This window comes from Lutra lutra, chromosome 1 (genome assembly GCF_902655055.1).
Source record: "Lutra lutra chromosome 1, mLutLut1.2, whole genome shotgun sequence".
Taxonomy (NCBI): domain Eukaryota; kingdom Metazoa; phylum Chordata; class Mammalia; order Carnivora; family Mustelidae; genus Lutra; species Lutra lutra.
This window is the reverse complement of record NC_062278.1, coordinates 200,229,170-200,243,051: the sequence shown is the minus strand read 5'-3', so window position 1 is coordinate 200,243,051 and position 13,882 is coordinate 200,229,170. Positions and strand designations below refer to the sequence as shown.

The 13,882-nt window shown below is 45.7% G+C and overlaps 1 protein-coding gene across 4 annotated transcripts in view; it reads left to right on the top strand.

Moving 5' to 3' along the window:
- Window positions 1-13,882, top strand: part of CACNA2D3 (calcium voltage-gated channel auxiliary subunit alpha2delta 3) — an 880,032-nt gene that overhangs the window by 474,013 nt on the left and 392,137 nt on the right. For all 4 annotated transcript variants that reach the window (XM_047691716.1, XM_047691706.1, XM_047691725.1 and 1 more), the window contains exon 11: window positions 4,212-4,325. In XM_047691716.1, the coding sequence (XP_047547672.1) occupies window positions 4,212-4,325 (114 nt within the window). The remainder of the gene's footprint in view (window positions 1-4,211; window positions 4,326-13,882) is intronic.

The window sequence follows — 13,882 nt, the reverse complement described above, 5'->3', positions numbered from 1 at the left end:
TTGTAGAAGTCACAGCTCACCAAGTCCACCTTCAGGCATAATATGTTTGTATGCTCCAAGATACTAACCTCCCAGCACCTCTCAGATCCAGAGAAATCACCAACACGTGGCAGATTTCTTTCCTTAAATCCTGGTGACAAAAATAGTTTTGAACCAGGGAAACCTTCCATATGCCTCCCTGCTCTGCCTTCACCTATAAAATCCCTCTGGGGTCTGGCCAATCAGAAAACCCAGTGGAGGGGCGCCTGGGTGGCTCAGTGGGTTAAGCCGCTGCCTTCGGCTCAGGTCATGATCTCAGGGTCCTGGGATCGAGTCCCGCATCGGGCTCTCTGCTCAGCAGGGAGCCTGCTTCCCTTCCTCTCTCTCTGCCTGCCTCTCTACCTACTTGTGATCTCTGTCTGTCAAATAAATAAATAAAATCTTTTAAAAAAAATTTAAAAAAAAAAAAAGAAAAAAAAAGAAAACCCAGTGGATCCAAGGTAAATTCCAGATAGCAAGAAATGGAAGGAACAAAAATGTTACAGAATATCTTTGATGGAGGTTGGTTGGTGGGTGGCACCCTATTTTCTGTGCTCGTTTATCTCATAGAGAGAAACATTTCCATCTCATCGCTTGCCACTGGGCTTTTAAATAGCCAAACATTCTGAAAAACACAGAGATGGTTAATCTCCCATGAAAATGAAGCTTTAGCTATTTTCCACTTCATCAATATGACCTTTAAGTGGTATAATTCTCTTCTGTGGATTAAGCCTGCCCTTGGAAGCCAATATGAATAGTTACTTCTCAACCACACAATCATACCTTCTCCCTGTGTGTGTATGTGTGTGTGTGTGTGTGTGTGTGTGTGTGTCTCTCTCTCACACACACACACATAATCACAAGTGTGATTGTGGCTGGGGCTCAGAATGGTTCAGAGGTTACTCTAACTGAATCAAGCAAATTTGATTTTGCAATTACCTGCATTTCAGTGTCAGTATTTGCTCCAATGACTTAAAGGCTTACAGTTGTTGTACAAATGGCTTTGAAAGGAGCATTCGAATAAACTTCTAAGACCCTTCTAGCTCTTGATCTCTGCTGCATTCATTAGTTTCTGTAAGAACACAGAGCCAGTCTGCTACAGTAGTTAGCATCTACCTTGTCATGTGACAGCTGCAATTATCTTTTTTGGCGATGAATATGATCTTTGCGGTGATTACCTTTTAAAAATTTTTCTTAGCCAATTAAATAAAATTCGGTGACATTTCAAAGACTGTTAATCACAACCAAATGCTCTAAATGTCAGGATGCATTGAAATTTTCGCTGCTAACTGATGAATCACTGAGCTAATTGTAGTTCATCATCAGGCCCTTGTCATTGTTATTATTATGGAAAACACTTTCATCACTCCCGCTATTCAAAAAAAAAAAAGTTCTAGACAAATATGAAGAGAAGAGATATTACTCATCAAAGCATTTGAATTTAATTGCATTCTTCAAAATTCTCCAACTGCAGATTGCCGCAGAAAATACCAGGGACTCAGCCAGAGAGGAAAGTGATGTTTTTAAATAAACAGCTCAGGGCAGCCCCTTCTTCCAGTCTGCATTATTCAGATATCTTCATTTCCCTTTCTTTCTTGCCTTTCATTTGGAAGAATGTTGCCAGGATGCTTTCCAATAAGTTGCATGCACAACAGTTGCAAGGTGTCTTGATTTTTCATCCCCTTTCTTTAGCCTCTGCGAACTGAAGCAGAGCTCACCTTTATTCAGTGGTCCACTGCTGGGTTTAGTCAATGATCTGAAGATGTGTTGAACGTAGGCTCCCCCAAAACATTGCCAGAACAACTTGTTGATAGGACAGGACCCCGGGGTACGTTTCTTCCTACCGCAGCAAGGAAGAAAATACACTATGATGATAGAATCTTAGCAGTGTCTCAGAGTGGAAGGGACAATGCCATTTATTGAGACTATGAAGCTTAGTGAAGGTGGGTCTTTCAGAGGGGAGGGAAAGGAAGGAAGGAAAGAAAGGAAGGAGGGAGGGCGGGAAGAAGGAGGAAAGGAGGGAGAGAGGGAAGAAGGAGGGAGGAAGTAAAGGAGGGAGGAAGGGAGGGAGAGAGAGAGAAAAGAAAGGAGGAGGGATGGAGGAAGGAAAGGAAGGAGGGAGAGAGGGAGGAAGAGAGGAAAACAGGGAAGGAGGGAGGAAGGAATTGCTCGGGGCCATATTGGAGCAGAGTAAAGCTTCCCTCCCTTCCATCCATCCTTCTATCCATTCATTCATGCAGTTAGTTGCAGTTTTCTCTCTTGAGTTGAAATCAATCTCTAAAATCCGAACTCTAACTACTCAGAGACGAGGCATTAAATCTCAACTTGAATGCTTTAGTACCTCTCTGCTTCAGCAGCACCCAGCAGCAAATCCAAGAATGGTCTCCATCCTTCCCCAGTGTCTTGGTCAACAGATCGAATGTGCCCACTCAGTGCCTTTGTGTGTGCTCTGGGCCCTCTCTGGGACGTCCCTCCCCCAGACGCTCAACTCCTGCGGGTGTCACTCATACGTCACCTTCTCAGGGAGGTCTTCTCTAGTTTTTTCTAAAGTTCCTCCCTCCCATTTCTTATCCCCCTCTGCTCTTTTTTCTTTCTTTCTTTCTTTCTTTCTTTCTTTCTTTCTTTCTTTCTTTCTTCCTTCCTTCCTTCCTTCCTTCCTTCCTTTCTTTCTTTCTTTCTTTCTTTCTTTCTTTCTTTCTTTCTTTCTTTCTTTCTTTCTCTCTTTCTTTTTTCCTTATCATCACTGTTATCACACATACAACAAAATTGACTTATTTTCTTTGTTCTGTATATCTCCCCACATAGAATTATGAACTACGGGAGGAAAAGGATTTTTGCATGGTTCAGCTCCAGCTCTGTGTGAGCACTTAGTAAATAATGTTAGAATTAATAAAGAAATGTCACCACTTAAAATGGTGGGAGTTTTCACTGCTCAATGTTAAAGACTTCTTGTATGTTTTCATGCCTTGGCACTGTCATGTTAATTGTGGGGGTTTCGATTTTGATTATTTATTCATTTAATTTATTTAAGATTTTATTTATTTGAAAAAGAGAGGGGCGCCTGGGTGGCTCAGTGGGTTAAAGCCTCTGCCTTCGGCTCAGGTCATGATCCCAGGGTCCTGGGATCGAGCCCCGCATCGGGCTCTCTGCTCAGCAGGGAGCCTGCTTCCCTTCCTCTCTCTCTGCCTGCCTCTCTGCCTACTGTGATCTTTGTCTGTCAAATAAATAAATAAAATCTTAAAAAAAAAAAAAAGAAAAGAGAAAGAGCGTGAGTGGAGGGGAGGGGAGGGGAGAGGGAGTAGGAGAAGCAGACTCCCCACTGAGCAGGGAGCCTGATGGGGGACTCTATCCCAGGACTCTGAGCTAAAAGCAGACACTTTATCAACTGAACCACCATGTGCTCCGATTGTAGGGTTTTTAAAGGACCCGGTGTTGCTTTGAATTGCAGCATTGATAGTATTCATTAAGAGAGTTCTTCACCCCTGATTCAAGGGATGGACACTGACTTCTGGTGACCAGTCTACCCCGGTCTACCACTCACAAAGCCTGGGAACTTTTACAATGCCACATAAAACTGAAAGTTGAAGAAATTTAGGGTCTTGCACACCAGTGGGCACAATCTTGGAATTTCAGTCTGCTATCCCTTATAAGCCATATAAACCAATATGTAATGTTACATGCTAACAAATATATATTTAAAACAAACCCTACAAAAAGAATGCTTAGGCTTCTAGTCTGAATTGACACATTCCTGATTTTATTCTCCATGTGTCCAAAACCTCACTGATTGTATCCTATAACACATCAAACCAGACTCCTTTAGATTTTGAAAGAGATGTTGCCTGCCTCTTATTCTGCGGCTCATGTGTCCCTAAAGGGTGACTGTGCCAACGCTTTAGGGGCTTACATTCTGAGGCACTGTCTGTGCCTGAAGGAAAGAGAGGTTATTTGTCCTAGAGTCTCACTTCCCATCTTGCGTGTGTTTTTCAGGAATACCCTCCACGGCCAGTATTTAGTTCCAGTTTGTCAAAGCAAATCGGGTGAATGCATAGGGAAGAGCTTATGGTGTAGGTTCTGTTTTGCAGAACGAGCTCTTGCTTGGGGAGGCTTCCCGAGCCCCATGTCTCTGAAGTCTTGTGCAAGTACAGACGTCTCTGGTGTGTTTTTTAATTTGAACTTGTTTCTTCCCCCAGTTCAACCACACAGGACAAGGAAGCATCTGCAGCCAGGCCATCATGCTCATCACCGATGGGGCGGTGGACACCTATGATACCATCTTTGCCAAATACAACTGGCCAGATCGCAAGGTAAGGTACCTGTGCCACCGTGCAGTGCAGTTGACAGAGAACCTATGTTGTGCTGTGACCCCCAGGTTGTCCAGGGTTAGGTGCCCCATCTAGACTCCATCTCACAATGACCTATGGTTTCTCAGTCTCATGTCTTCTGGTTGACCAAACCGAATCTGACGACTTTCCTTGTTTCAAAATGAAATTTTTGGGGGGGAGAGAAGAAACCCATAAAGACATGGTAAGTGGGTTCAGTGGAATGTTTCATTGAGAAAAGTGCTTTGTCCATATTGGGCAGCACTTTGGTCTTCCATGGAGCCAGAGCTGCTCGGTGAGTCTAGCATCTATAGATGGTGAAGTCAGCCATGGTGGCCACACAGTCATCTCCTGGATGCTTCTGGATTTCTGTAGTTCCTCCTTCTGTACCCTCGTGATCACCCGGAAGCTTCTCTGTATCTCCCAGGGCTGTTCCCCACCCTGTCAAAGCTTGTTCTCTATTCTAATTCCTTCTTTGCTTTCCAAGTTGACATTTATTTATCTGATGAATCCATATGTTAGGATATCAGTGATGATTATTAACATTTTTGGTGTATCTGAGTACCTAAACCCAGATGTTCCTCAAGCTGTTAGCTAGTTTGGATTCTCTGGGGAGATTTTTAAGATTATGGATATTGGTACTCTATCCCATACCTACAGAATCAAAATGTCTAAGGATGTGGTGTAGTAATCCATGTTTTTAATAAATTCCTCTGGTGGGCACCAATTAGTAGATTCGCAGTCCATCATTCCCTTCTCACCTGAATGGTAGAATTTTCACAGGAAAAAGGTCAGTCAGAGAGGGTGCTATCTCAGGGACATCACAAAGGCTCTCTCGTGTCCCATGAGCCAGTGGCATTACTCTGTGTCTGTAAGACCCTTCAAATCAAGTCCGTCCTACTTTTCCTACTTTGTGTATTTAATTTCTCGGAACTAAACTAACCATACATACTTGGCAAAAAGAAAGAGAAGACAAATGACAGCTGTGTCCTCAGCTGTATCCAAAGAGTACATACCCTTGAGGGAACCTGATATGTCATTCCAAGTTCCCTTAGTCATTCGTGGTCCCTGCATTTTCTCCGCTAACACTGACATCTCACCTCATCAAGTGTACGTCTGCTTTTTAAAGACACATCCGTTTTGTACAACATGGTCCCTAAAGGGATGCCTAATCCTTGCTCTGGTGCCCAGCCATCACTGTTGAAGCTGGAGGAAAAGTTAGTCATGCCAGACTTCCTAAGACAATGTGGGACTCTGCCATGGCACCTGCCTAAGGGATGTCCAGGAATAAATTTGGCTGATGGCGGCTCCCACAATAAGCACTGCCTTTAGAACCCAACCCTTGAATAAGATGGGAATTCACTGTTAGACAAGGTATTCTAGATGTTGGGATTTCAGGTGATGATTTCCGGGGACTTAATTCTTGGGTGGACATATGTCATGTGGAGGGAGGAACATGCTGGATACGTGTGGACCCTGTGGATCATATGTCATAGTGCTAGGCTCATGACACGTGCCTAATGCACAATCCTAAGGTGTGGCTGAGTGACGGAAAGGCCTGGTGGGGTGGGAGGCCACAGCACTAGTAAGCATGGGTAGGGCCATTGACATTCTGTGGTCATGTAGAATGTTTGCAGATGCCATGACATTGCATAGCATGTTGGAGGGTATTTTGAATTATTTAGGACCATCTGACATAAAAAGAAGAAAGTGAAGGGGGCTTTTTATAAGAAGTTCCATTAAGGCCAAATAAATTATCAGACAAGCCCTCCCATACTGAACTCTATGACTCCCTCCCACATGGTGGTACTTGGTGGAGAGCAGTTGCCCAGTAATATTGGTATTTAAACATCCAGTCCTTACCTGCGGGAAGAGGCAGAGGACAAGGGCTTCAAATAAAAGACAAATTTTTTTTTAAATTTCTTTTCAGTGTAACAGTATTCATTGTTTTTGCACCACACCCAGTGCTCCGTGCAATACGTGCCCTCCCTAATACACACCACCTGGCTCCCCCAACCTCCCACCCCCTGCCCCTTCAAAACCCTCAGATTGTTTTTCAGAGTCCATAGTCTCTCATGGTTCACCTCCCCTTCCAATTTTCCTCAACTCCCTTCTCCTTTCCATCTCCCCATGTCCTCCATGTTATTTGTTATGCTCCACAAATAAGTGAAACCATATGATAATTGACTCTCTCTGCTTGACTTATTTCACTCAGCATAATCTCTTCCAGTCCCATCCATGTTGCTGCAAAACTGGGTATTCATCCTTTCTGATGGAGGCATAATACTCCGTAGTGTATATGGACCACATCTTCCTTATCCATTCGTCCGTTGAAGGGCATCTTGGTTCTTTCCACAGTTTGGTGACCGTGGCCATTGCTGCTATAAACATTGGGGTACAGATGGCCCTTCTTTTCACTACATCTGTATCTTTGGGGTAAATACCCAGTAGTGCAATTGCAGGGTCATAGGGAAGCTATTTTTAATTTCTTGAGGAATCTCCACACTGTTCTCCAAAGTGGCTGCACCAATTTGCATTCCCACCAACAGTGTAAGATGGTTCCCCTTTCTCCACATCCTCTCCAACACACGTTGTTTCCTGTCTTGCTAATTTTGGCCATTCTAACTGGTGTAAGGTGGTATCTCAATGTGGTTTTTTTTTTTTTTTAAGATTTTATTTATTTTTTTGACACAGAGAGAGAGATCACCAGTAGGCAGAGAGGCAGGCAGAGTTGGCAGTGCGGGGGAAGCAGGCTCCCTGCTGAGCAGAGAGCCCGATACGGGGCTCGATCCCAGGACCCTGAGATCATGACCTGAGCTGAAGGCAGAGGCTTTAACCCACTGAGCCACTCAGGCGCCCCTCAATGTGGTTTTAATTTGAATCTCCCTGATGGCTAGTGATGATGAACATTTTTTCATGTATCTGATAGCCATTTGTATGTCTTCATTGGAGAAGTGTCTGTTCATATCTTCTCCCCATTTTTTGATATGATTATCTGTTTTGTGTGTGTTGAGTTTGAGGAGTTCTTTATAGATCCTGGATATCAGCCTTTTGTCTGTACTGTCATTTGAAAATATCTTCTCCCATTCCGTGGGTTGCCTCTTGTTTTGTTGACTGTTTCCTTTGCTGTGCAGAAGTTTTTTTCTTGATGAAGTCCCAAAAGTTCATTTTGGCTTTTGTTTCCTTTGCCTTTGGAGACATATCTTGAAAGAAGTTGCTGTGGCTGATATCGAAGAGGTTACTGCCTATGTTCTCCTCTAGGATTCTGATGGATTCCTGTCTCACATTGAGGTCTTTTATCCATTTCGAATTTATCTTTGTACGGTGTAAGAGAATGTCGAGTTTCATTCTTCTACATATAGTTGTCCAATTTTCCCAGCACCATTTATTGAAGAGACTGTAGATAAAAGACAAATTTAAACATATCTTGCCAAAAGTACAATATTGATTTTAGGCCTGGTGCTTTCTTGGATTAATTGGAACCAGAATCTTAGAGATTTCAACATTACATCAAGGAGCTTCATCTACTTACAAAGTATTATCAGGTCGAAGCAGATTTGCTTTTTGTAGCAAGAAAGTCTTCTATGATTGGAAATTCATAGCAGGATCCCTCCTGCTCCATTCTGGAGAGTTCTATGGTGTTCATATACATACACATACACATTCTTCTTGATGACTTCTCTGTGGAGATGCAGGTAGTGAGTCTGCATGGATCCCTGTGTGTTGATTCTACACATTAGATATTTGGTAGAGGGTTATGTCATGCTATATTTGGCAATCTTCAAGATTATAGAAACAGGAAGTAGATTCAGAAGAAAGGAAAATGGTCTTAAGGCTGAAAGGTGATTCCCATAAGACCATGGTTCTCAAGCTTGAGCAAGCATCAGAATCATCTGGAGGACTTGTTCCAACACCAACTACTTACCCCACACTAGGAGTTTCTGATCCAGTAGGGCTGGGGCCTGAGAATGTGCATTTCTCACAAGTTCCCAGGTGATGTGGGTGCCGCACACTTGGGGAACGACTCCTGTAAGTAAGAAGCAGCCCAAGGAATAGCGTTTGGTTCCTCTGTGGGCTTGGCTACTTTTGTTCCCTCTGTTTACTTTATAAGAACCTATTCCCTTAGTCAAATGCAGCATACAACTTTGTGTTTCCTGGCTCATAATTTGTTTTAAAAATTGCCAGTTACTGATCGTCATTTAAAAATCTGGAGAGAGTATATAAAATTTTTGTTTTAGTTTCTCTCATAAATGGGTATACTTGGCATTTGGGAGCTAACATTTTTATATGGCAAAAAAAAAAAAAAAAAAAAAAAAAAAAGCCTGGAGCTGAGATATGGCTGCCCCCTGAGATGGCAGGTGTATGCTGCTTTTGACCATGACCTCACCATTCTGTCTTCTCCCCCTTCTCTCCTCCTCCCTCCCACTGCCCTACCACCCACCGCCGTACCAATCCCACCAGCCCAGTTCCCTAGTCTGGGTTTGAAGTTCACAGCCCCCCAGCACCTCATACTCAGCCATACCCAGAGCCCCGGCCGAGCCCTGTGTTCATGTTCAGCACTGTAATTACTTCTAGGCCTATATTTCGTCTTTATTGGTTTGGTGAGTTCTTGGGGACAGATTCTGTATCTCTGAACAGTACCTCTACCATGCAGCATATCCCAGTGCTGCTGAGAAATGTGGCATAGAGACACCTGCCTCTAGGTGTTTACCCCCTGGATAATCTCCTCACCTTGAGTATGAATGGAGCTTGTGACTTGATTCTAACCAATAGAATATAAGGTCAGGGGATTTTGTAGATATCACAAGGTCTCGAGTTAGTTGGTTTCAGTTCATCAAAAAGGATATCCTGGGTGAACCTTACTTAGAAGATCTTTAAAAAAGGGGCCTACACACTTCCTGAAGGCAGAGAGGTTCTCCTTTCCAGTTAGAGGAAGTAAGCAGCTTTTGGAGAAGCCCATTGGCAAGGAACTGGGTGAAACTTCTAGGACCGAGGACATCCTCCAGCCAACAGCCAGCAAAAAGCTGAGCCCTCAGTCTTGCAGCCACAAGGAAAGGAATCCTCCAACAATTTGAATGGGCTTGGAGGCAGATTCTTCCCCAGCTGAGCCCCCAGATGAAAGTGCAGGCCAGTCCATACCTCGATGGCAGCTTCGTGAGATTCCAGACAGAAGACCAAGCTAAGCTGTGCCCAGACTCCTGACCCAGAGAAAGTAGGGGGTTGCAAATGTGTGTTTATTTAAGCTATGACATTTGTGATAACTTGTGATGCAACAATAGAAAACTAATAGGAGAGACGAGGAGAAGGGGAGAAAGAGAGGAAATCATTCATCTTAACAATTCAATTAAACATCCCCAAACTGAATGGCTTAAGAGAACACTTTATCGTTTCTTGCAAATCTGTGGGTTAAATGGGTGGTGACTGTGCTTCACTTGGAGTCAGGTCAAGTCCCTTATGAAGCGGAATGAAGTTGGGAGCTTGGCTGGGCTGTCTGGGTTCTCCTCCCGAAGACCTGCCTATGTGATGTCTCACCTTCCAGAGCCACACTGGGAGTCCTCTCCCCTCAGTGCAGTAGCCTGGACTTGCCTATAGTATGACAGTGGGGTGCCAAAAAGGGAAAGCAGAAGGAAGTGGGGAGCAGGCCAGAAGGGCACTTGTGGGTGTCATTTTTTAAAGCTGTCTATCACCTAACCAGGGCCTCGTTCAAGGCACCTGCTTAATAAAAACATTTTAGAACGAGTTGGAAGAAGGATCCATTATTGATGATTTAACTGTGAGTCTGAAGGCAGCATCATTATTACCATGCAATGTGTCCCTTGCCAGCATTTTCTTTCCGAGGGCCAGAAATGAGGAGCTATTTATTCATTTATTGGATGCCATTTACTTTTGCCTAATATCCATTGGTTAGCAGCTTAACAGCCGCTCTCACATACTTGGAATAAAATATGAACTTCTCTCCATGGAAGGGATCTGCTCAAGAAATAAAAGTGCCTGCATTTAAGTTAGAAAAATGGTCATACCTGCTACCTATATAGTTGCTCTTCCAAGTGAACTAAAAAAAAAGAAGAAGAAGAAGAAGAAGGTCATGGAATGATATATCATTACCTTCCCTGTTGCATAAGATGGAGGGGAGAGTGGATAGGTAAGAAAATGGTGGGAAAGTGATTTAAGGAATCTAGCCTTTTAGCAAGTTTGTCAACCCCTGATTTAAAGGAATCAATCAGTGGTTTGTTAAAAGTCATTGAGATGCCCTTGGAAATCCATGCATTTACTGAATTCAACAGAGGATGGTTTTGGTGGTTTTTCCGCCTCCTTTCCACTCCTCTTTTCCACTTGAATGAACTATACTAGCCATATAACCAGTGGCTGAGAGGTGGGAGCCTTGATGGGAAATCCCTCTCTCTGTGCCTTGGAGTCTCTCCCATGTCTGGAGCAGTGCTTTCTGCTCTCCTGGCCTGAGTAGTTTTCTGTTTTTTCTCCCTTTTCCATCAGCGCTGCCACCAGGGCCAGGATACAGGACTGATCCTGGGGCAGTTCAGGAAGGGGCTGCGCTGCGAGGACCCAGCCTGGGGCTGGACCCAGTGCCCAGCACGGAGAGTCTCCCTAACCATCAGGCTCGACTGCCCCTGGAATCCTATTTTGGTGGTGATGGGAGCACGTGGCAGTGTCACGGTTTTCATATCACCTGAGTAACAAAGGATATACCCCAGAGAGAATCACATTCCCTCTTTGCCAAGACCCAGGAAGCCAGAGACTCCTTGATTCCAAGGACAGCAGGATCCCCAGGATGCCTGTCAGAATCCACCCACCCAGGGGCTAACCACTCCCTCTGCTGCGTGTGATACCCCGGGGAGTGAGACGTTGCTGCAGCCACCGCACAACACACGGCAGAGTCTCCACTCACTTCTGCTGCCGGTGAAGCGGTGGAAGCTTGCCTGAGCGTGCAGCGTGGATAGTGACCCTTCTGTGCCCATTAGACGTCCCTGCACAATCTGCCCTTCATGTGGGTCTGTGATGAGCAGCGCAGGCAGCACCAAGATGCTCCCTACCCTTCCCTGAGCCTGAGTCTCCCTCAATGAGAGAATGCTTCCAACTGCTTTCTTGTGCAGAAATCTACATACAGAACTCATGAGAGCTCATCCTTATCAAATGCCAAGGGGCAGGTGCCATTCTCAATGGTACACATACATTTAATTTGCACGGAACCCCAGGAGGCAAGCTCTCCTCTATCCCCTTTCTTTATACAAAGGAGGAGACTAAAGCCACATAATTGAGTCAGGGCTCCACGACTAGCGTTTGGAGCTGAACTGGCAGGACAGCATCAAACAAGGAGGCTGTCCCCTGAACCGGGATGCGGACAAGCTGAAGGGAAAAGCAAACCAAAGGGCGGTAGGACTCCGGAAGAGCTGCTCGTCCATACCACTGCACTGTCACCCAGGAAACGAGTTCTTGTCCTTGAAACCTTCCCACCCCCAAGTGTGTGTGGGGGGGCGGGGGCTGGTCTGCAGAATGTCAAAGGTTTGGGACCCCTCGGGGCTGCAGGCAGAGAGTAACTGGATGGCGAATGGGTGGCTTTAGGTCGAGGCTGTCTGGGTGTAAGTAAGTGGTTTTCTTCTTTTAGAAAGAACCTCAAAGGTGCTTGCTATTTTGGTTATGTGTGCTCTGTGTCCTATTATCAGTTGTGTCCAGAATGAAAGCAAGGACAGGAGCCGTGGTGAGGTCCTTGGACAGATAAGCAGGGCTCAGGTTCCTGAAGGATCCTCGGTGAGCTGGTGGTGATGGCACAGAGGGTTGCAGCTAGATCCGCCACCCTGGTTTGGGGTCCAGGGGAAGCCTTTGATCACTGAATGGTTTGGGGGTCTGGCTTTGGAGCACTTTTGGAAATGCTTCACTTTTGGAAGTCACTGTCCTTTGACCTATGTCACAGAGATCCCAAGAAGGAGCTCCCTGGGGGTTTCTGCCCCCAGCCTCCCTGGCTTGGCATAATTTGAGAGCTGAAGCCTCAAGCCAGCCATGTCTTTGTGGCCTCAAGGAGGTACTGGAAGGCTGAGCTCTGTCTTAGTGCCCCTGGGGTGGTTTTGGAAAGCTCAAGTACCCCTCCCTCTGCCTCTTTCCACAGGACATGTGCCCCTCTGGAGCAGAGTTTCTGAGCTGAGTCAGTGCTCATCCTTCTAAGAACCCAGGCCTTAAATAGTCTCAAACAATCAAAAAGGGAGTTTTTGTTCTTTCCTTTTTTCCTAAACTACATTGTTTCCTTTTCTGATTTTCCAATGATTTTACAAAGCTCCTAATCTGCCTTCCCTTGAGCTGGTCAGGAGGAGAAGGGATTTACCCAAAACAGAGCAACTGGGGAAGGAATTTAGGTCATACTGCTTGTAGGCGAGGGGTCTCTGCTCCCCCACCCCACCTGTACTCTGGCTCTCTCCCTCATGCCACAGAACCAGATAAATGTGGGGGCTTGAGAGTGGCAGAGGACATTGGCAGGGGAAGGAGAGGGAAGTGGAGGGAAGGGAGTAGCCATATGGTTTGTGTGTGTTGGGGAGGGGGTTGATTCATTCATTCAACAGATTTTTACTGAGAACTGGCTGTGTCCCAGGCCACTGTACCAGACCCCAGGAGCATGGGGCTGACATGACAGCTCCAAGCAGACCCCAGACAGCAGACAACAGCTCACAGATAACAAACAAGTGAAAAGACCACTTGGTTAGGATCCATGATGAGTCTTCTGAAGGAGACAGACAACAGCCCGAGACAGAGAACGGGGTGGTCTGGGCAGGTCTCCCTGCAAAGAGCACGCGTGAGTCAGGGGAGCTGGGCAGGGAAGGACTGAGGGAATGGTATTTCTGAAGGCCCCGTGGGGGAGCAGCTGCGTGTGCGTGAGGAGCTGGACGAAGGGCAGGTGGCTGGAGGCTGGTGGGTGCAGGGGCAGCACCGGGCAGGGGGAGGCTGGCAGGACAGGCGGATGTTATCTCTTCCACTCTGAGATGGGCCCAGCGCAGAGCTTTGACAGTGACCCAAGGGCCATGGGGAGCCATGGGAGTCTCTTGAACAGGGGAGAGATGTGAGCGGACGGTTTTCTGCAGAGCTGACCGCTGCACGGGGAGCCAGCCAACAAGGCACGGGCGTGGCTGGGTGTGACTCCTCATCAGAGTTGATGTCAGTGGGGGCAGGTGGTAGGTAATAGGTAGGAAGTAGAGTTTTCTTTTTCTTGTTCTTGTTCTTTTTTTAAAATTTTTTTTCTTTTTTTTCTTTTTTTTTTAAGCTTCCTTCGAATGCTCCGAGACGCCCCCCATGTCCCTCGGCTGTTTGATTTCAGGGCTCAGTTGGGTGGTTACATTTCTCTGTCTTCCCCCCGACTTCCTCCCTCCCTCCATTTCTTGCCCCTTCCCTGACAGCAGTCACATTTTGGTCCGAAAGTTTCTGGTCGGTGGGTGTCGTTGCTGTATTTTTTTCAAGGGTGATAAGTCCTACAGCTGTCTTAGGAAAATAGCAGGAACATTCATTTCTCATGGTCAGTCAACGGTAGGACAGGAATAGGCATT